The following is a 23,337-nucleotide window of genomic DNA, read 5'->3' as shown; positions in this document are numbered from 1 at the left end:
ACTATGGCAGGGAAGGGATGAAGTCATATCGGAGTTCACAACTATTTTTCATACCCTTCGCACAAAGTTGGGTATGAAGGATTCTGAGTGGCATCCAGTACTCAAGCAGTGCGGTTGTCTACAAAAATACATCCAGGACGAGATGGAGTTCCTAGACATCTCCTCACTTGGCGCCGCATACCGATATGTTGTCAAGATCGAGCAGAAATTTAAACAAAAGAAGAGAGACTTTGGATTTGCGAATCTGAAGCAGGGAAAAGGCAACCCCAACCCACAAAACAAAGGACAAAGCCAAGGCGGGGTGACTCAGGACAACCCATCAAAGCCATAAGCAAAGAATATCACCACGAAGACGAAGGACACAGGAAAGTGGTGTGAGTTCCACAAGAGCCCCACTCATGACGTAAGTGAGTGTCGAGCCAAGCAGTCACTAGTGGCTAAGTTGAAGGCTTCAGAGGTGGATGCATGTTCTGACTCTGAGTTAGAAACCGACAAGGAGAATGACAAAGGGAAACTGAGTACTAATGTAGAGCCCAGTGCCACCATTGCCACCACCAAGGTCCAAAAGATTGAGCCTGAAGATCTAGAGGAAGGGGAGCGTATCTTCCACTCACAGATGTGTGAAAATTCGATGATCCCAAATCCTACTACAATAATTGATAATATTTCTTCTATTTGTTAAATTACTTAAACAAATTATTTGCAATTTTCTACAGCAAATATCAAAATACATACACTGCAGCCTTCACAAATAAAATTCTGCGGAAAATAAATACAAGGAAAATACTAGCACATATATAACCACAGTGAGTTATTTTTGGACAATTGTCCCCGGAAAAACCCAATGTGGGAAAACCAGTGCAGCAGATGAGGGTTTCTTTTATTAATCTTCAACAATAATTTTTGTACAAGACAAAATAGAGGAAGAGTCATTGAGAGAAATTTACTAGTGAATTTCTCACACTCCACAGCAATTTTTTGACCTTGAAAAGGACCTCTTGCCTCTTTCGTTGGCCTTTTGTGTCACTCTTTACGTAGTGACTACGTGGACCCTACATCAACCCTTATGCTGCATTGACCTGTGTCCCTCCTCTGTGTTGCCTCCTCCAAATTCGTCCTACACTCTCAGACTATGATAATGCCCTCTCTCTCCCACCTGCAACTAACTCTCTGACTTAATTTCCTCTTGTTGAACTTCAGCCACTGAGAAAAATGATTTGCTTGAGCAACTAAGTATCTGCCCTAGTGTGTTCTCCATCTACCCATCGACTTCTTCTTATAATCTTATGTTGGAGCACCAACGACCAAGATTAAAACATAATCAATGGCTAAGATTAACTAGAAGTCAATCCATGTCTTCTTCTAGAAGATTCTCACCATGACTTAATTAATACCCTTTAATTAACCAGATTTCCTAAGTTTAGACTTAGGGAATCATTTAAAAAAGTTAATTATTTTAATTAAGTCGTCTCTAGGTGGAATTTCCAGAAACGATTTCTGGGTTTTGGAGAATACATGTATTCTAGCCTCTCCACAAAATTTCGTGGCTAGAACACATCTGATGCTACAAAAATCAACACTCCCTCTTAGCGAGAAATATTTTCTCGTGCTGCAATCCACTGTAGCAACACCCTGTCTCTGCTTTACCTCCTGTCACGTTGTTGATGTCTGGCTGCTCTGCCCATCACTACTGCGCAACTCTGATATGAGCTTCATCTATGTTGTTGTTGACCCTGTTGAACTATTGTCAACTATTGCCTCTGCACTGCAACTCCCTCTCTTTTGTTGATGTTGCAACTGAGAATCCATCTGCTACTGAAATGGGTTCTCCACCATACCCATTTGTTCCCTGAACTGGATGAACTTAGCTCTCCCTAGAGCTTTCGTGAGTATGTCTGCCACTTGATCTCCTGTGGGGACATATTGCAACTAGACTGCCCCACATTGAACACAATCCCTGATGAAATGACATCTGATATCAATGTGCTTCGACCTATCATGAAATATTGGATTCTCAAAGAGTTTTAAGCAACTCTGATTATCACAGTAAACACTAGTCGCTCCCATTTTCATCCTGAACAAACTCACTAGCAATTTCCTAAGCCATATGGCTTCGCACGTAGATGTTCTAGCTGCCATATATTCTGCTTTTGTTGAGCTCAGTGCTATTGACTTCTTCTTCCTGCTGCACTAAGAGATCATCCCTGATCCAACACTAACGCAGCACCCAGAGGTACTTTTCTTGTCCGCTGAACTACCTACCCAATCTACATTTGTGAATCTGCTCAACTTGACGTCATCTCCTCGAGTATATTTCAACCCGAGTCTGACTGTTCCACGCACATATTTGAGAATGTGCCTAGCTGCTGCGCAATGTACCCTTTTCGGTTCCACCATGAACTGACTAAGGGTATTGACAGCAAAACAAATGTCTGGCCTAGTGTTGACTAGATACATGAGTGACCCAATCAGTGGTCTGTACAAGGTGGGGTCAACTTCCCTGTCCCCTGAGGAATTTATCTTTTTCTAGTTGGTAATCATGGGCGTTGCCATGGGTCTGCAATCCTGAATTCTGAATCTCTTCTGAATTTCTGTAGCATATCTCCCTTGCCCAATGAAGATTTCCCCATTCTTCTGCCATAATACCAACCCCAAAAAATAGTGCATCGGCCCCATATCCTTCATGTCGAATTCTGCTGCAAGGTTCCTTTTGCAGTCCTCTATGAGCCTCAATGATCCCGTCAAAAACAATCATCTACATATAAAACCAGAATGAGAGGCTTATTCTCCACCATCAGATAGTAGAGATTGGGATCTACATCACTCTTGATGAATCCCAACTATTGCAAGTCACTGTCAATCCAACCGTACCACGCCTTGGGTGCCTGCTTGAGCCCATATAGGGATTTTTTCAATCTGCATACATGAGTGCGCTTCTTATGAGTCTCGAAGCCTTCAGGTTGCTCTATGTACACCTCTTCTTCTATCACCTCGTTCAAGAATGTTGTCTTGACGTCCATCTGGTGAATTTCCCATCCCATCTACACTGCTAGGGATATGACGTATCTGATAAAGGTATATCTAGCAACTAGGGCGAAGGTCTCCTCATAGTCTATTCCTTCATTTTGTGCATACCCCTTTGCCACAAATCTAGCCTTATACTTCTCTACACTACCATCTGCAACGTATTTGTTCTTGTAGATCCACCTGGAACCCACAACTGACCTACCCTCTGGTCTAGGCACCACCTCCCACACATCATTTGTCATGATAGCACTATACTCTTCTACCATGGCATCCATCCACACCTGGTGTTGCGCGGCTTCCTGAAAACTGGAGAGTTTTGCAACCTGAGCCACGTATCTGTCAGGTTGCTTGCGCTGCCTCTTGTCAGTTCTAGGAGCTCTGACAAACTCTTCTGCATCCTTCAAGGTCTGACGCACTTCCCTATTGGTCCTACCACTGGTGGTGGGAGGTTCAATCTGTTCCTCTACTTGTACCTGCAGCTCTGTCTGCTGAGAACTTCCTGGATCTCCTGCTCCTGAGGAGATGTTGGTGCTGGTCACTGTACTCGAATCCTGTGACTGTCCCCCTGCTTGTTCTACCTGCGGTCCCTGCTGTTGCTATACTAAAGGAACATCTGATCACTGATCTCCTACAGGTATCTCTCGAGATCTTCTGAAAGCTCTGTCTTCCATGAACTTTACATCTCGCCTCACTACAATCTTCCTGTTGCCAGGAACGTAGATTCTATATGCCTTTGAGGTCTCGCTATATCCTACAAGATACCCCTTTTCTGCAGTTTGATCCAACTTACTATGCTTCTCATCTGGAATGTGACAATAGGCCATACTCCCAAATATCCTCAAATGACTTACCTCGGGTTTCTTCCCAAAGAAGACTCCCTCTGGCGTTTTCTTCCCCAAAGCCCTATGAGGTGTCCTGTTCTGAATGTGCATTATTGTATTGCATGCTTCTGCCCATAGGAATCTAGGCAAGTCATGATATTACAACATGGCCTTTGTTGCCCCAATTATGGTCTTGTTCTTTCACTCTACTACTCCATTCTGCTGCGGATTGCAGGGAGCAATCTACTCTCTTTTGATACCTTCATTTGCGCAAAAATCTGTGAAGTTTTTATCTGTGTATTCTCCACCATTATATGAACGTAGTACCTTGATCTTTTTCCCTGTCATGTTTTCTACGAGAGCCTTGAACTCTCGAAATCGATCAAAGAGCTCATCCTTGGTCTTTAAGAAGTAGATCCAGGTTTTTCTGGAATGGTCATCAATGAAGGTGACGAAATATTCGCCACCACTAAGAGCTCTAGTGGACATAGGGCCACAAATATCTGAGTGGATCAATCCTAACATGCCATTGGCTCTATTATCACTTCTGGGAAACGCTGCTTTTGCGTACTTTCCAAGTACACATCCTCAACATAGATCATCGTGCTCGGTGTTGAGAGCTGGAACTCATGTTACAGTCTCTCTGAGCATCCTGAGTGCTCCATGGTGCAAGTGTCCCATCCTCCTGTGTCATAGTTCATTCAGCTCTTTTCTATTGTTGTTATCACTGCCTATCAGTGATATTGGAGAATCGACCTGCAATCTGTATAGCTTGTTGCTTCGTGTTGATTTGTGGTAGCATCGGATGTGCTCTAGCCTTGAAATTTGGAGGAGAGGCTAAAGCACATGAGATCTCCAAGACCAAGAAATCGTTTTGAGAAATTTCATCCGAATGAGGAGTTATTAAAATAACTAATATTTTTAATGGGTTCTTAAGTCTAAACTTAGGAAAATAAAAATATTAATGGGTATTAATAAATACAAGGATGAGAAGCTTCTAAGAGACGAGGATCAAGTCTATTTTAATCTTAGCCATTGATTAGGGACTTAATCTCAACCGTTGATTCATCAACAGGAAAAGTATAAGAGAAGACTTGAGGGTCATTTGGAAACAGACCAACAGATACTCAGTATATCAAGGAAAATCGATTCTCAAAGAGAAAGAGATCGATTTCAAAGGGAGAGTAGCAGGGTGGAGGAAGAGGGGGATTAGCACCAATCTAGGGAGCTCAGAGGAAGTGACACAGGGACCCTGAGAGACAGCGCAGAGGGAGGCACAAAGCAGTGAGACGCAGGGATGACGCAAAGAGGGACCAAAGCTGCGTAGAGCCACGCAAAGCGATGCAGGGCTGACGCAGTAGAGAAAGGAAACTCTCCAGGGTGTCAAAAAGTCTCGGAGAAAAGTCTCAGGTGTTTTCTCCCAATGTCTATGTAAATTTTTTTGTAAAAGCGATTGTTGTTGAAGATTAATAAAATCCCTCCTTTGCTGCACCAGTTTTCCCGCATTGGGTTTTTCCGGGGACAATTGTCCAAAAATAATTGTGTTGATGTGATTGATTCTTGTGCATATGTTTATTTCTGTATAATGATGTGATATCTGCAGTAGAATTTATTTTAATATTTACTGAAGAGATTTCGTAAATAACTTATTGGGAATAATAAGTAGGTGAAATAAATCAGTTGCTGCAGTAATAGAATTTCTGTTTAAAAATTTTCACACTTCGAACTCCAATCTGTCTCACCTTCTTCCAAGTAGGATGTTTGACATATACTTTCTTTCCCACAAAGTATACACCATATCCCTTGTCCTGCAACTGGGACACTGAGGCACATGTAGTACATTCGTGGCGCTAGTACTGGTTCCTGTTTCCGTCTGAAAACCTATGGTGCCTTTCCCTACTGGAGTACACTTAGTTCTATTGCCCATAATGATTTGGAAGTCCATTTGTTCCTCTTGATAGCTCGAGAAATAATCCCTTACTCCAGTCATGTGAGATGAAGCTCCGCTATCAATATACCACAAACCAGCCGAAGTCGTTCCTGAAAGACACGCAAACTCATCTTCCAATCTGGACGATAATTCAGAGGCTTCTTGATTAGCCATAATTTTTTGTGCTATTTTCTTCCTGACACTAAATTAGATGCTCTACGTGGAAACTGTTGCGTTGCTCCCTCTACTTCTAACAAATCTCAATTTGAAAACTTTTATTCTCTGTCGACTCACTCAGAGAATTATTTTTCCATGAAAATTGTTCACATAACAAATGGATTGCACAACTTCTCTGGGGTTTCGAACTGCTGCCTACACAGTACTTTCAAAATCCTTCTTCCGTTTGCAGTTGAGTTCTTCCTGCATTACCAGTGCTCTGATACCATGTGAAAATTCGGTGATCTCGAATCCTACTACAATAACTGATAATATTTCTTCTATTTGTTAAATTACTTAAACAAATTATTTGCAATTTTCTACGGCAAATATCAAAATACATACACTGCAGCCTTCACAAATAAAATTCTGCGGAAAATAAATACAAGGAAAATACTAGCACATATATAACCACAGTGACAGTTATTTTGGATAATTGTCCTCGGAAAAACCCAATGTGGGAAAACCGGTGCAGTAGATGATAATTTCTTTTATTAATCTTCAGCAATAATTTTTGTACAAGGAAAAATAGAGGAAGAGTCACTGAGAAAAATTTACTGGTGAATTTCTCACTCCACAACAATTTTCTGACCTCGAAAAGGACCTCCTGCCTCTTTCGTTGGCCTTTTGCGTCACTCTTTGTGCAGTGACTGCGTGGACCCTATGTCAAGCCTTATGTTGCGTTGACCTGCATCCCTCCTCTGTGTTGCCTCCTCCAAATTCGTCCTGCACTCTCAGACTATGCTAATGCCCTCTCTCTCCCACCTGCAACTCACTCTCTAACTCAATTTTCTCTTGCCAAACTTCAACCACTGAGAAAAATGATCTACTTGAGCAACTGAGTATCTACCCTGGTGTGTTCTCCTTCTACCCATCGACTTCTTCTTAGAGTCTTTTGTTGGAGCACCAATGGCCAAGATTAAAACATAATCGATGGCTAAGATAAACTAGAAGTCATTCCATGTCTTCTTCTAGAAGATTCTCACCACGACTTAATTAATACCCTTTAATTAACCAAATTTCTTGAGTTTAGACTTAGGGAATCATTTAAAAAAGTTAATTATCTTAATTAAGTCATCTCTAGGTGGAATTTCTAGAAACGATTTCTAGGTTTTGGAGAATACATGTATTCTTGCCTCTTCAAAAAATTTCGTAGCTAGAACACATCCAATGCTACAAAAATCAACAAGATGTGGGCGAAAGGGTCTCCGTTGTAGTTCATTGTCGACAATGGGAGCCAAAAGAACCTCATCTCAGTAGATGTCATTAAGTGGTTGGGCCTACCGACCACACCACACCCGCAATCATACACCATCGAGTGGCTCCACCAAGGACGAGATCTCTGCGTCGGCTAGCAGTGTCGCCTTCCCTACAACATCAAGCCCTTCACGGATGAGGTATTGTTTGATGTTGCTCCTCTTTGAAGTTTGTGATGCGTTATCAAGCCAACCGTACTTGTGGAAGCGTCATGTTGTGTATGAGTCCAAGCTTCGCACTGTTATTACTACTTTGGGCAATAATTTGTACAAGATACCAGAGGTAGCCCCACCTACCGCCATCTCTTTGATCTCTACTAAGCAATGTACTAAGATCATCTCTCAAACTGGGGAATTTGTTTTCTTTCTGATTCTCTCTCAAAGTAAGGGGAAGATCATGGCCACATCCATGGCCCTCGGGAAGGGTTCCTCCATGCAGCAGAAGCAGGTGGATAAGGTCGTGGAAGAATACAGGAACATCTCCTCACCCACAGGGGTACCTTTTCACTGTTAGGTCAAGCATTCAATCGATATGACTGCCGGAGCACCTCTACCCAATGGGCTGATATACCACCACTCCATTCTGGAAAATGAAGAAATCAAGCAGTTGATCCAGGACTTGCTGAAAAAATGGCACATTCGACCAAGTTCCTCACCTTGTGGGAACAAGATTGTACTTGTACAGAAGAAGGATGGGACCTGGAGGCTCTACATTGATTATCGGGCACTAAACAAAATCACTATCAGGAACAGGTATCCAATCTCATGGATTGATGACTTTCTTGACCAGCTCAAGACGGCTAGGTACTTCAGCAAAATCGATTTGAAGTCTGGCTATCACCAAATTCCAATAGAACCCACAGATGTATGGAAGATCACCTTCAAATCCAAGGAGGGCCTTTTTGAGTGGTTCATGCCTTTTGGGTTGACAAATGCCCTTGCAACTTTTATGAGGCTGGTGGATGACATCTTGCGGCACTTCACCAACTCATTCTTGGTTGTATATTTGGATGGCACCCACATTTTCAGCAAGAGTTGGGAAGAGCACTTGCAACACATTCAGCAGGTCCTTCAAACCCTACAGCAGCACAAACTATGTGCCAACTTGGAGAAATGCACCTTTGGCATGAGTTAGGTCCAATATTTGGGTTACATCATTGTTGAACAAGGCGTGCATGTGGATTCAGCTAAGATCCAAGTCATTCGGGATTAGCCAGCCTCGACCACTCTAACAAAGCTTCACAACTTTTTGGGCCTTGACAATTTTTATCAGAGTTTTGTGTTGGGATTCTCTCATATCACTTGGCCTTTGAGTTAGGTTACCAAGAGTGTAGCAAAAGCAAAGTTTTCCTGATCTGGGCCCCAACAAAAGGCGTTCATTGAACTGAAACACCAACTTTGCTTTGCACCAATACTCACATTGCCAGACTTGCAACAACCATTTGAAATTGAGACAGACGCCTCTAACTATGCTATTGGTGCAGTTCTCACCCAACAAGGGTAGTGGATGGCCTATCACAATGAGACATTTTTCGATACAATTCAGAAATACCCCACCTATGATAAAGGGATGTATTTTATCATGCAGGCTTACCGGTAATGGAAACATTACATTCTAGGGAAGGAGTCTGTCATCCACACAGATCACCGACCTCTTTAGTTTATACAGACACAAGGAAAGTTGCAGAATGATTGCCATCAGAAGTGGTCTACATATCTACAACAATTCCACTTGAACATTAAATACAAGAAGGGTAGCACCAATCATGTTGTCAATTGCCTCAATCGAACCCCAGTTGCAGCACTGACTATTGTTCTCAACTCTTGTGGCCACGAGACTTCTGGATGGTCGCAACTGTACAAAAATGATCCAGAGTTCACCACCACATACCAGATGCTAGTGGATGGCAAGCAAGTTCTAGATTTCCACCTCCAGGATGCATTATTGTGCTACCTAGGCCACCTTTGTGTTCCTTCAAGTGAGCGTGCCAAGCTTATTTGGGAGGCACACTACAGTCGGGTCACATGACACTTTGGTGTGGAGAAAATTGTGGTCGTACTACAAAAGTACTTTTATTGGCCAAAACTCTGACAAGACGTTGGAAAATATATCAGATCTTGCACTGCTTGTGCCATCACCAAGCCAACCATCAAGAAGCAAGGCCTGTACACTCCTCTGCCTACTTCTAGCCAACCTTGGGAATCCATCTCCATGGACTATCTGTCAGGACTCCCTTCTACCAAGCATGGTAATGACTGTGTATTTGTGGTCGTGGACAGATTTTCTAAGATGGCTATATTGGTGGCTTGCAAGAAGAGTATCATAGCAGAGGACACTGCCAAACTCTTCTTTGAACGAGTGTGGGTACATTTTGGGATCCCGCAGACCATTATATCATATCAGGATAGCAGGTTCCTAAGCACATTTTGGTCGAGCCTCTAGACATTATTGGACACCAAGGTCACCAAGTCGATTGCAAGTCGATTGCATTCCATCCCCGGACTGATGGTCAGACAGAGGTCATCTATAGAATGATAATGCACATACTATGCATGTACAACTCCAAGCATCCACGAACCTGGGATGAGAGCCTTCCTGATGTGCAGCACAATTATAACAGAGCTCTCCAGAGCTCGATTGGCCACAATCCCTTTCAAGTGGGTCTAGGATTTCAACCATTGTGTTTGATTGATATTGCCATGCCTCATGCGACTACACAAACAAAATCCATACATGTACAGTTCGAGACTGATAAAGAAACCAGGTTTATTAAACGCATCCAAAACGTCCGCCATCAGGTGCACGACATCTTGGATAAGTCCAAAGCCAAGTATAAGCAACAACATGATCAACATCGAGTGCCACATAAGTTTTAGGTGGGCGACAAAGTTTGGTTGCATTTGTAGAAAAAACGCCTTGTTGGAGCCCAACGAAAGCTCCAACCACTCTAATACGGGCCTTACACCATCACCAAGGATGTGGGAGACAATGCTTTCAAGCTCAGCATTCCTCCATTCCTCGACCTACACCTAGTGTTCAATGTGGACCGCCTTTGGCCATACTTTCCACCATCGTTAGACACATTAGAGATTGCAAAACAACTAACACCAACAGAGCTCAACCTAGACTGCATGGAACAAGCTACCACTGATCAGATCATGGACACACAAATCAAGAACACTTGCCAACAAAAGATCCAACTTTATCGAGTTGTCAAAGTTGGTCAACTCCTGCACGAGGGCAAGTGGCTCATCGGGATCAAGTTCAACAAAAGTTCCCCATCTCATGGAAGCATTCAATGCAATGGGGACCATTGCTTCCTAAGGGGGGGGACTGGTCATTGTAGATATTGGTGGCCACCCGCCTATTCCACTTGGACCCCCAACATTGTTTCTTTCAATTTCCTTAATTGTAGCATAGTTTACTATTTTTGACAGTTTTTCGGGTCTTAAACTTTCGGAGCCATTTTGAGGCCCTAAACGACGTTTTTTGTAAAACGAGAAAACATATAGCTTGTATAAGGGGTTTGCAGTCGAAAGTTGTAGTCCTTGGATAGATCTTTCTAACAAGGCATTGTAAGCGTCAAATAGAGATTGTATGCCAAAGTTATGATCCCGAGAAGTTGATGTACCAATTTACCCCAATGGGGCCCACAGACTTTTGGCGCTTCGTTTCCTAGGGTTAGCATTTTGGATGTTTAGTGTTTTTTCAATTGTTTACAATAATAAATAGGCCTCCGAGCCTCATTGTAACACAGTTCAGAAGGCATGTAACCGTCAAATTTCTTCTCAGAGATAAGCTACCATCACCTGAGCTAGTTTGTTTCCATTCCACATGTAAACAGCTTTCAGTAATTGTTATTAATCAATTGAAGTTCAGTTTTTGCTATAGCTCCGTGTTTTTGTTGAATGTTGTATTTCATTTCGTTCCTGCATAAATCTGGATCAAAGACATACCTCAACACATCAGAGGCTTGGTTGCTGCCATAGAAGCGCAAGAGCTGAGAAACACTGGCAATGGACATTGGGCAGTCAAGAATTTGCTTGGTCGACATTCAGGGGACCAAGAAGAGGTCTTCTGGGTTGTGGAAGGTAGAATTACAGACTTATATTTCCATCTAGCCCAAGCCCGCTCAGCTTTGCGGGTCCTGTCAGGCGCTTCAGGAATTCAATTCCCTCCCTCGTCCCTACCTCCACATTCCTCCACTTCGTCGGATAACTCGAATAATTTAGACTTGATATTCCAGAGAATTAAGCCTTCCAATCCCGAGAAATGGGGGTCTCTACAAAAAAAAGGAAAAGCAAACAAGCATTCCAAGTACTTCAGGCCATAAGGCGAAGGAGCTTCCTACTACCAGCAAGACAACTGCAACAAACAGCCCGAAAGGTGAAACCTCCTAGCGAGAGGCCAACATAAGCATTGGTGGAACACTTGTTGAGTGGGAACGCCCACCATGGTTCCTAGAAGGCCATGACAACCCCTCAAAATATCTCTCAACATGACTTGGCTAGCTCACAATTTCCAAGAAAGACTCTCTCAACTTATGCTAATCTGTTATTTTTCTTGTGATCTTTTGATGTTACTGTTTACCCAGTCTTTGCTACTCTTGTTTTTGATATGGTCTTATGGTGTCAAAAATTGGTCTCAAGATACTCTGGGAGACCATTTGGTTTACCACCCAACGGCAAATGGTCCCTCCCAAAATTGCTCTAGGCTAGAAAGGTTATTTTGTTTCCAAAACATACTCAACTCAGACACGGTCCGCCCATGTTTATCCATGCATGTACTCTATGTAAGTTTTTGATAATCTAATGAAATTTTACTCTCCTATAAAAATAAAAAATTAAAATTAAACCAGCCTATATCCATCTTAACTCCGGATCTACCAAGCCCCAAGAGGATCAAATCTTTTGAGATACAAACCTCTTCTAAAGTGAAAAGAGATTTGATCTATCTCAACTTGGTAGATCTGAAGTTAAGATGGATCTAGGCTGGTAGGCTTCAATAGTAGTTTGCCTTTTGGCTCTTAAATCAACCGGAAGCCCTGCGTAGGATCCCCTGGGTAGGATCTAACTTGACCTAACTTGACCTTGATCATGGACTAAGTGGCATTTTAGACTATGTTTAACGGTTAAGCACCCCCATTTCCTGCTTACAATGGGTTGTATATTGTCTTCATGGAGCATCTCTCTTTTGGGAGCAATGAGAATGTCTCTAACCGTAAAAATAAATCTGCAAATAGAGAAACTAACCCGGCCCTTAATTCTTAAAGAAGAAATTGGCGAAGTTACAGTCTAAGAGAATGACGGTTACAAAATTATTCCATATCTTCAATGGACACATGAATCAGCTGGGAAATCTTCTCCAAGCTTATAGAGAATCTCCAGACCAGTGAAATAGATAAATTCTCCGCCGAAATCAGCCACAAATAAACTCCAAGTTCTCTCTGAATTAACTTTCTTCGTTACAGTTTCGAATTCTCCATACGCCAACAAATGTTCAGTGAGAAATGTGAGGCAAAAAGAGCTAGGCGTCTTTTAAATAGACTTATGTTAGGAATTAGAAAGGGTCTACACCTTTCTTTTCTTTTTAGTTTTGTGTGTTTTGTAAATGTTATTGGCTCGCAGTTTTGGATCGTACTGAATCCTCTGGTTCAGGACAAAACCAATTCTATGGGCCCGTCAGGGCAATTTTGGGTCAAAATGGTCCGAACCGGTTGGGTTCTAATGACTATGTTTGCCATTGTCAGTACTTTTTGCTCATGGAACTTATTCCTTTGACACTTTCGCTCCCTTTGGGACTTGATCACTTCCCACACAGTCATGAGTTAATTTTGGTGACTTTCAATAAACAGGATTATTCCATTGTATAAGCTGGCTTCGAAGTGTGGCCATAACAGTTATTGTGATTAAGGCCAACCAGCATGCAGAAACTAAAATAGATTTGAAACTGATTGTGAACCGTTTTGCTCTCACTCTGTTAATGAATTATGTTTAGGCTAAAGTGGATTAAGTTTGACTAAGAAGCATGGTTTTTGAAAGTTTTTAACCACCTTGTAAGCTACTTTTAACGATTTGATTTCACTGTCCAAACTATTCTGCAAATCTAAAACTTTGTATAATGACTGTGGGTTTTCAGAAAGAGAGGAACGGCCTCCATTCAGAATCATATTCCATACTGCTTGCATATCTTCTTTTCCCCTGTACTACTATAATTTTTCAACATTGATGGATCATACTTCCAAATCTCTGCAACATGAACGTCTGCCATGATAAACCTCCCTGACAAAAGACTCTTTGCCAATGGAGAGTTTGTGTGGTTTTACAGAGAACGCTGGTCAAGTAAAAACCTGGTGAAAGATCTGCTAAAATGCTTGCATACATTCAGTAATCTTTCATTTATGGTAAATCAAGCATTTTCGTGCTGTAAGGCGTACAGTCCATTTTGATAGATATATTGTTATGTCTATAAGTAATGAGTAACTCAATCATATAAATTAAATGCCTTGTGTTCAACATTCCGTTTGTGATAGTAACAATGTATATAAGTGATGACTAATATGGCTAATATAATATGTACTTATGGCTAATATAATATGTACTTGTTGCGTGAGTATGTATGTAATAGAATTTGTGATAGTAACGATGTATATAAGTGATGACTAATATGGCTAATATAATATGTACTTGTTGCGTGGGTATCTGGAAGGTATGTAATTAGAATATTTTTGAGAATCGGTTCATCATCCTTTCCGATATTTTAACCCAGATCATTGGCTTTTTTTATAGACTACTCGAGGCCTTCTCATCTCAAAAAGACTCATCCCTTTCGATTTCCTCTGGGCCCTGGCCCTCTCTCTAACAATGTGGGCTTTTTTCTTATGGAGCTTCATAGGCGGCCCTCTGTGGTGGGGCCTCTTCTCATACTTTCGGGCATGTTACTTTCAGAATATGGCTCAATGTTGGACAGGGAACAAATACAAAGGCATAACTTTGTGCTTGTTAGGCTCTACTGCATGTTGCTACTGCATTTAACATTATGTCACTGCAGGTCTTTGGTGACTCCATGTGTGTCATTGAGTGGCTTAATGGGAGAAAAGGCATTCAGGTTCTCAATCTGCAGTACTGGTTAGAAGTTTAGAACGCATTATCTATCTTAATCAAGATTCCAGCTTCTCAATTTTCAGCACTAGGGATTGGAACCAACTGGCTGATCATCTTTCCAAGAAAGCGCTTCTCAATTTTCAGCCCATATATAGGGATTGGAACCAACAGGCTGATCATCTCTCCAAGAAGGCACTCTCAGTGGCTATGGGGCATATCTATTTGGAGTATAGACTGGGATCACGGGTTCTCTGTCAAGGGAAAATCAGCCTTTCGGATGGCCAGCTATCCTGGTTGGCCTAGCTGGGCTCTAATCTTTTTTTACTTCATTGCTGCATATTAGGAGGGTGTGAGGAACACAGCAGTAATCAGCATACAGTGCATTATAGCCTTGCATTCTGTTTTATTTTTATGTAATATCACGGATAAATCATGTTCTTATTATTATAGTTTTGACATTCTGGGTATTTTATTGTTTTGGTTTTTTTTAATTAGTTAGGATACTGGATGAAAATCTTACAGATAATACTCAGCATACAGTGCATTATAGCCTTGCATTCTCTTTTATTTTTATGTAATATCACGGATAAATCATGTTCCTATTATTATAGTTTTTGACATTCTGGGTATTTTATTGTTATTGGTTTTTTTTAATTAGTTAGGATACTGGATGAAAATCTGACAGCCATAGTATTATCTGAAAAAAATCTGGTTATGAGTTGCAAAGGATAATTTTGTGTATATAAGTTATGATTAGGATAACCATATAAATTATAAATTAAATAAGTGGTAAAGACTAATAAATATCAATTTATACTAAGTATCAAAATATTTAGATACATTCAATAAAATTATATTTACGGAACCAAATTATATATATATATATATATAATTTTATTTTAAATTATTATTATAAATAATTATGCAAAATTAATATATGAGTTATATATACACATTTGAAACATATTACAAGAAAATTAATAATAAATAATAAAAATTTAATACCATAAATAAAAACTAAATTTGTGAATATAAGATTTCCTTTAATTAAATTAAAAAACATATAACTACTTTAAAATAAATCTCAACTTTTTATATTCACTACTATTAAAAATATTCCATGCATTTAATTTTAATTAAATGAAAATTCTATTCCAAAAATAACAGAAAATAATTACATGATCATATAACATAATTTAAAATATAATATTTAACAAATAATATTATAAATATCAATAATATCACAATGTAAATAAAAATAATTTAATATTAATAAAAAATATATTTAAAAGCTATATTAAGTTGAGTGAGATTACAATTAATATAAATTTATTTTGAATTTTTTGAAATTATATATTAATATAAAATTATTTTAATTCAAAATTTATTAAATAATTATAAAAATAAAAATATACTGATTTGTTTTAATTTATATCTTGAATTATTATTGTTGTTGTTATTATCTAATTTTAAAGTCACACTCAAGCTAGACATCAAATTGGTGTATGAGACTCCCTTGTTTGTGGGATAGGGGGCTCACCCCTTCTCAGCGATTTGATTATTAAGTCTAGAAACCATAAGAAGTCAGTGATGTGTAGTTTAATGGTAAGTATGCTTAGGCCAAGCTCAAAAAACAAGAGTTAAATCATCTAAAAAAACATACATATTCCATCTTTCTGATTTTAAACCTGTAACCTCTTATAAAATTACACTGCCATTAACCATTAAACTATGTTAAATTACTTGAAAAATATAAAATTAATATTATCATATTATTGTAATTAATGAAACATCTATTAATATTTATGCTAAGTGTAACTGACACATCTATGCTATCGTAGTTATTCATCCGTACGATACTAGTTATTAAAATCATGTTATCTCCTCACCCTGGGTTGCAGAGCATTTTGCGTCTCTCTGACGCAATAAGGAACCCAGCCTCTTATTTCGGAAGATGCTTTAACACTATCCCACACACTCAAAGACAGGAGTACACCTAACCAAAAAACTGGACCTAATATTTGCACACCTAAATTTGAAGATGAGAGACTTGAATTTTCAAACCTGTGAGAGGGAGACGAGCTCGGGGATCTGGAAAACATAAGCGCAGTAGAACAACTGGAGTGCAAAGTCTACGGCGGGTCTGCAGCCATGGTGTGAACAGGCCTCATCTGCACAGGTACACTCTCCGAAGGGGGGTTCCGCGAGCTTGCCAGAATACAAATACCCCAACACAATCATCAAAGCTTCGAACCCAACCTTCCATTCATTTAACAGCTCACTGAGCTCGTATTTCAACTTTGCTTGGGTTTCCCCAGGTGCCCTGGCTCTGGAGAACAAGGCCCTAAAATAAGGGCTACGCGCGATCAGTAGGCAGCGATGCAAGGGAACGACGCGGTCGTCCACCCTAATTTCGACGTCGCTGCAATCGAATGAAGAGGAGAGAAGAAGGGACCGCAGGTTTTCACTGAGTATGTGTAAAGCATTCACATCTGGCGTGGACATGGAGGAAGAAGAAGAATAAATATTCCCCCCTGCACCATCACATATTCCATTCCCATTTGACAAACAGCTGCTCGGTGAACCGCTTAACTGTGCCATGCGATCGGAGAAGGCTTAACACAACACGCTCACCAATCAATCAATCAAAATTGATTCAAAACTGCCTTGAATGGAATTGAATGGAATCCAATCCAATCTGTATCGAACTGTGATGCATCGAATGGAATCCAACCCCATCAAAGTCAGAGCCCGCCTGTTCCCATTCTTGTTCCCCTGAACACCATAGGGTCGGTCGTTGACCCTATTTTTGGGGAGTGAGCATGCCAGTCAGTATGATCACACGCAGACTCCTTGTGATTTGCCCATTTACCGCCATCCTGTTATTTGGTAGGCGTGACGTGGGAATGTTTTGATTTGTCTAAAACAATTTCAGGTGATCTTATCTGGCCACGGATTTTTATGATCGTTAATTAATCATGGAATAAAACAGGATGTGTCTGGTTGAATTTAGCAGAGCTCCAAATCTTGTCTTTTCGTCATTTAAATATTCAAAAACGTTGAAAGTCCCATTTTAGGGTTGCATTTACTGGTTCTCTGCTTCCGTATGGCACATCGTTGATCGATTTCCCGATGTGAAATAAATTTCGGCTTATTCTAACGACCGTAGTTTTTGCTCGGAAAATAATGGAAATTTTAGTGTGATTTTTTATAAAATTTTGATTTTGTTTTAGATTTGGGTTACAGATTTTTTGTTTCAGCAATTTGGGTCTTAGGTTTTGATGGTGTTAAATCATTTTTATAATTGGCCGCTATGTTAAGAGGTCAATTTTTTTTAATAAATGCGCAATCAAATTTTTATTTTGAAAACAGTTTTTTAAATTAAAAACCCAAAACATGAATAATAGAGTGTGCTACTAATAATCGGTTTTCTTAAAAAAAACATAGAATAATAAATCAATTTTTTAATTTGAAAACAGTTTTCTAAATTAAAAATTCAAAACATAAAATAGTAGATTATGTCATTAATAATCAATTTGAAAACTCAAAACATAGAATAGTAGATTATGTCATTAATAATCAATTTTTTTAGGAAAAAAACATAAAATAATATAGCAATTTTTTAAATTTGAAAACTGTTTTTTAAATTAAAAATTCAAAACATAAAATAGTAGATTGTGTCATTAATAATCAGTTTTCTTAATAAATAAAACATAGAATATTGGATTGCATCATTAAAGATTAATTTATAATGAAAACAAATATCATTTTTGTTATCCCTGAATGCAAATTTACTTAATATTATTGTTATTCAAGTAAAATTACATTATTTTTAAAATAACAAGTTGGCAATTCATAAAGGGAGTTTGCATTTGATATATTGGTGATTTATAAATAAAAAAATTGTATCTTAATCAATTAAAAGTAATTGTAGGTATTACTCTAAAACCAAAAAAATATTTAAATTTTAAGAGTATATAATAAAATTAATATCTTGTGTCATCATTGTAAAAATTACCTTTAATAAAATTATTAACTTTTTTAGTAATATCTAATTTTTTTTTGTATTTTTCGATTTCTAAATTCACAAGGGAAAAGATTCCTTGTTATAAAGCATAGATTTGCTTGTTATCCCAATATATTATTTTATACACCATTATAGATGCATGTTAAGTACAAGAGGGATCAAATCTTTCTAGGCTTAAATTTTTTTTAGAGTGCAAAAAAAAAATGCTTCAGTCCCCATTCCTTAATATATCTCAATAAATTTATAGTGATTCTCTCTCTCTCATTTTTCATTATTTAAATTGTATTTTTAAATGTTATATAGAGTACATAAATTAACTTATAAGTACAAAAAAATATTTGTTGAAATAAGAGAAAATTGACCCAAAAAAATATACTTAAAAAATGACACACACACATATATATGGACTACTTTGTCCATATTAAAATGATTTTTTTTTCGTAAAATAGGTTTTTTTGTTATTAATATATTTTTAAGCGTACATCGATATTATTTAATCTCTCACATTAAAATATTTTATTCATAATGCATATTGAATTTTTATATATATGCATTTTATTTATAGACTACATTGTCCATATTAAAATGATTTTTTCTTTCTTAAAAGGGGTTTTTTTGTTATGAATATATTTTTAAGTATACATTAATATTATTTAATCTCTCGCATCAAAATTTTTTATTGATAATGTATATTGACTTTTTTTATTATTATGAATATTTTTAAACTTCACACATAAATTTTATATTAAGAATTGAATGAATTATACATCTCCTATTATTATTCTTATTTGGAACTACTTGATATTTTTTATTTTATTAATTGAATGAATTATACATCTCTTATTATTATTTTTATTTGGAACTACTTGATATTTTTAATTTAATTTTTAATTTTCAATTATTATTTTATTTGTACATTAAATATTTTACTATATACGAAATTTAAATATTTATTTATTTCTAGATATATATCAAATTGATATGGAAATAAATTATTTAATATGGATCTTCAAATAGTTTATTTAAATCATGTGTTGAAATATTTTTGAAAAGTATAAGACTTAAACGTTTTACTCACATTTTTTTTACATTTTTTAAATTTGATATGAAATTATATTAAATAATGTGGATATTGAAATATTTATTTATGAAGAAGAGTAAATGAAACAGTTTTACTACATTGGGTTGTAATATCAACAACAAATTGAGCGACTATACTAAGGTTGGGATTATTGATGTCTTATAATGATTTTAGTTAAAACTAACTAAACATGCATATTCATTTTTGTTTTTTTTATTATAGTGGACATTGTTTTTCTATTTAGAGAATATTTTATTTTTATTTTAATAGGGACACGTGTGAGCTCCACATTGAGCAATGATGGACTTGGGCTATAGAATGTGCCTCTTGGTGCAATAAACAAGATTTTTTATTGAATTTATTTTGGTGAATTGATCTAACATCTCAATTTATTATTTTTTGAAATTTTGAATGAAAAGATGGATCTGTTATTATTTTAATCTATTTTATTATAAATATGTAAGATAAATACACTATCTTTATTATAACCAGTTGATCCATCTTAACAAGCCAGGACAGAGATTAAATCTCTTTTCACTTTAAAAGAGGTTTACACCTCAAGATATTTTGTTAGATCCAGAGTTAAGATGGATCTAGGATATTTTACTATAATTTTATTTTAGTGATTAATTTTATTTATTTTATTTTATATTTAATTTTATGTAATTTCACTGAGTCAAAATGTTTACATGAGAGGACATGACATTACAACATATTTTCCATAGTGAGTTGGAGAGCTCCTCTCAACCCAATAAATAAGTTAATATAATATTGCAATAAATATGAAAATCATTAAAAGGTCATTTTTTTCCATCATCATTTTTGTTGTATTTCCCAACATCCCTATAGTTAAAATCCATAATCATTATAAACATGAAACAAAATGAATAATTTCACATTAAATTCTTACATATTCTAAAATTAAAAATAAGCCCACTGAGCTTTGGATTAAGAGTGAATGGGTGCACTAAAACACTCTTTGCTATAAGTCTTCAAATCTGTGTGGGTCTTACCTACAAAATAAAAGTTAAAAATAATACAATTCCTTCACTTTTTCGGCTAGTGAGATTTTCTTCCTTTTATCTATTTCAAAAATAGAATAATATTATTAAATATTGATTCACTAACATAATTCCTTCACTTTATGTGTTAGTGAGATTTTCTTCATTTTATCTATTTTAAAAATATGATAATATTATTAAATATCAATTCATGAAAAATATGTTTTTGTTTGCTAAGTTATGTAAGTCTTGAGATGACTAGCACTCTTAACTTGTAACGTGAGTAGCATGGGCATTTAAGCCATCAAAATCACTTCCATAGAGTTTCTAACTAGTGAGTAGCATGGGCATTTAAGCCATCAAAATCACTTCCATAGAGTTTCTAACTAGTGACCTTTACAACAGTCACCCTCTATTATATGCTCCCTAGAACACCCTGTCACCCTCTACTATATGCTCCCTGAAATAACTCATGAAAAATATCATTAAAAGATTTTTTCATCAAATTTATAAGTATAATTATTATAATTGGCAAAAAATATCTTTAAAAAAACTAACTTTATATTATTATTATTATTATAACAAAATCCTTAAAATATATATATATATTAAATGACCTTTACACGATGATTATACAATTTCAAGCAAAGCTGTAATTTTTTGTGGTTTAAAATACATTTTTAAATTTATAAATAAATTCAACACCTTAAAAAACCTCTTGGAACACTCTAATTCTACAAATAAAATAAATTAAACTCAAATTTTTAAAATTAACTTTAAAAAAAATATATAAAAAAAAGCTATTTCATTACACTATATTTTATTACCAATATAATTACAAATAAATTACGCTATATTTTATTATCAATATAATTACAAATGAGATTACATTGTTTTTAAAAATAAAGAGACAAAATATCATGAATCTTTGTTAAATTAGAATGCAACCCAACACCTTACACTTCAGTAATTAGAACCATATACTTAGCAACGGATCATAGTAGTTAAAGTTTAATGGGAATCTTCAACTGCCATTAAGAATATTTATTGACAGCCCAATCAAATCTACCTAGGAAAAAGTTGATAGCGATTTCATTTTGTGGGTACCTATTAAATTTCAATTACATTGGGAATGGTGTTTGGATGCATTGGTTTTACACGAACTCCAAGCATCTTATGATGGCAATGTAGGTAAACACCAGCGAAATTAATATCATGCAACACAAGTGTGATGTGTGAGGTATGGCATAGAAGCCATTGTCATGTTGTTGATGGTATGCAGTACATCTTTGTTGCAGATGTTTGGTTGTAATTTACATGAAATATGGAGATTTATATTTGTGGTGTAAGATGATGGTTTAATTAATTGTTTATTTTGATGAATAGATTTACGTTTATGGAAAAAAAAAAAATTGTAATTATAAAAAATATATTGAATAATATATGATTAATAAGATTGATTATTATAATAGGATGAAATGTTTGGTATCATTTTGAATTTTATTAGAAATTTTGAAATAAGTTTTATGGGTATTATGAAAATTTACAAAGAAGTTAGTTAAAGTTTATGTATATTTATAAGGTTATTGTTTAGTTATTGATTTAGATCTCAAGAATATTTTTATAATTGGCGACTTAAGTGTAGTTATAAAATTGATATTTTCATAATTTTTATCTTTAGAGAACAAAATAGTTTCTATCATTTCTTGTTCTCAAAAAGAAATTAAAATTTTCAAAAAAATAGTGTTCTACCAAGAGCTTTAGAAATACAATCACTTAGCAAATGCTTGAGCAAAAGAAGCCAACTCTATAAACATGGGTGTGCTTAAGACAAGATAGGGGTTATCCTCCCAATTCCTCAATCCATCATCAATCACATGGAGGCATGTAATCAGTCATAGATGTGACATATGTTGTTATTTTGAAAGCCTCAAATAACATATAAAGTATGCATATTCAAAAGGGCCTATGCACCATTTCATCGCATGCAAAAACTTATTTTTGGCTTGCTCTTTAAACCCTCTAATAAGTTCTATCATTGACTTTGTGGGGTAATGATTGTTGACATGGAGATAGAAAGGTTGTTGGGAGCAATATGTTATATGATTTGTGCCTAAAAAGATCTACACTCTATCTTTGGTTGGTTTTATGGCATTATTGTTTGACAATTATTGGTTTCAGTCTTGTTTTGTGGGTGGAATCTCCATTTCATTAGCTTCTGGGACTCTGCTATGTGTATGAACTCTTGGAGCAAGTTTACCCTGGGACTATTGTTTATTTCTAGTTAATTTCATAGTTTGCTTCCCCAAATTCATGGGTTAGCTTTTAGCTTCTAGTTTCTTGGTGACCATAATCCAAGGTCTGTTCTTTGCTATTATATTGGAGCATTTTTTAGTTGAGAGACTAATCTTTGGATGTGTGTCTCGGAGTCAATGACCACTCTATTAATTATATATGGTTGGTTGTGCATTGGGGTTTTTCTAACCTTGAACATAGGTTCTTAATATGGGGAATTCAAGGAGTTGACAACTTTGTTTTACTTTATATTCTAACTCAATGGATTATCATGAAGCTTAATTGGCCATTGTAATAAATATGTTTTTGTTTATTAAGAGAATAATAAAAAAATTATAAAATTATAAAAAATATATTTAATAATAAATAATTGATTATTACAATAAGGGTGTTGGGAGATGGGGCCATCCTAGATACTAGAGTAATTATTTAAGTAAGCTTCAATTAGGTATTAGGAGAATCTAGAAATAATCAAGTTGAGTCTTATACACTCCTATAGGGTCTTCATTTAACAATTGATTTAGATCTCAAAAATTTGATTGTAATTGGTGACTTAAGTGCAATTATCAAATTGATGCT

The 23,337-nt window shown here is 36.5% G+C and overlaps 1 protein-coding gene across 1 annotated transcript in view; it reads right to left on the bottom strand.

Annotated features, from left to right (window-relative positions):
• LOC149143634 (BTB/POZ domain and ankyrin repeat-containing protein NPR1-like) overlaps positions 1-17,501 on the bottom strand; it is a 172,468-nt gene extending 154,967 nt beyond the window's left edge. The window contains exon 1 of the mRNA XM_089446213.1: positions 16,419-17,501. Within this exon, the coding sequence (XP_089302339.1) occupies positions 16,419-16,955 (537 nt within the window). The 5' untranslated portion in view covers positions 16,956-17,501. The remainder of the gene's footprint in view (positions 1-16,418) is intronic.
• Positions 17,502-23,337: the final 5,836 nt, after the last annotated feature.

This window comes from Pinus tabuliformis, chromosome X (assembly GCF_031772625.1).
Source record: "Pinus tabuliformis cultivar Carrire ecotype Pingquan chromosome X, CPIR1, whole genome shotgun sequence".
Classification (NCBI taxonomy): Eukaryota; Viridiplantae; Streptophyta; class Pinopsida; order Pinales; family Pinaceae; genus Pinus; species Pinus tabuliformis.
This window is presented reverse-complemented; position numbering and strand designations above follow the sequence as displayed.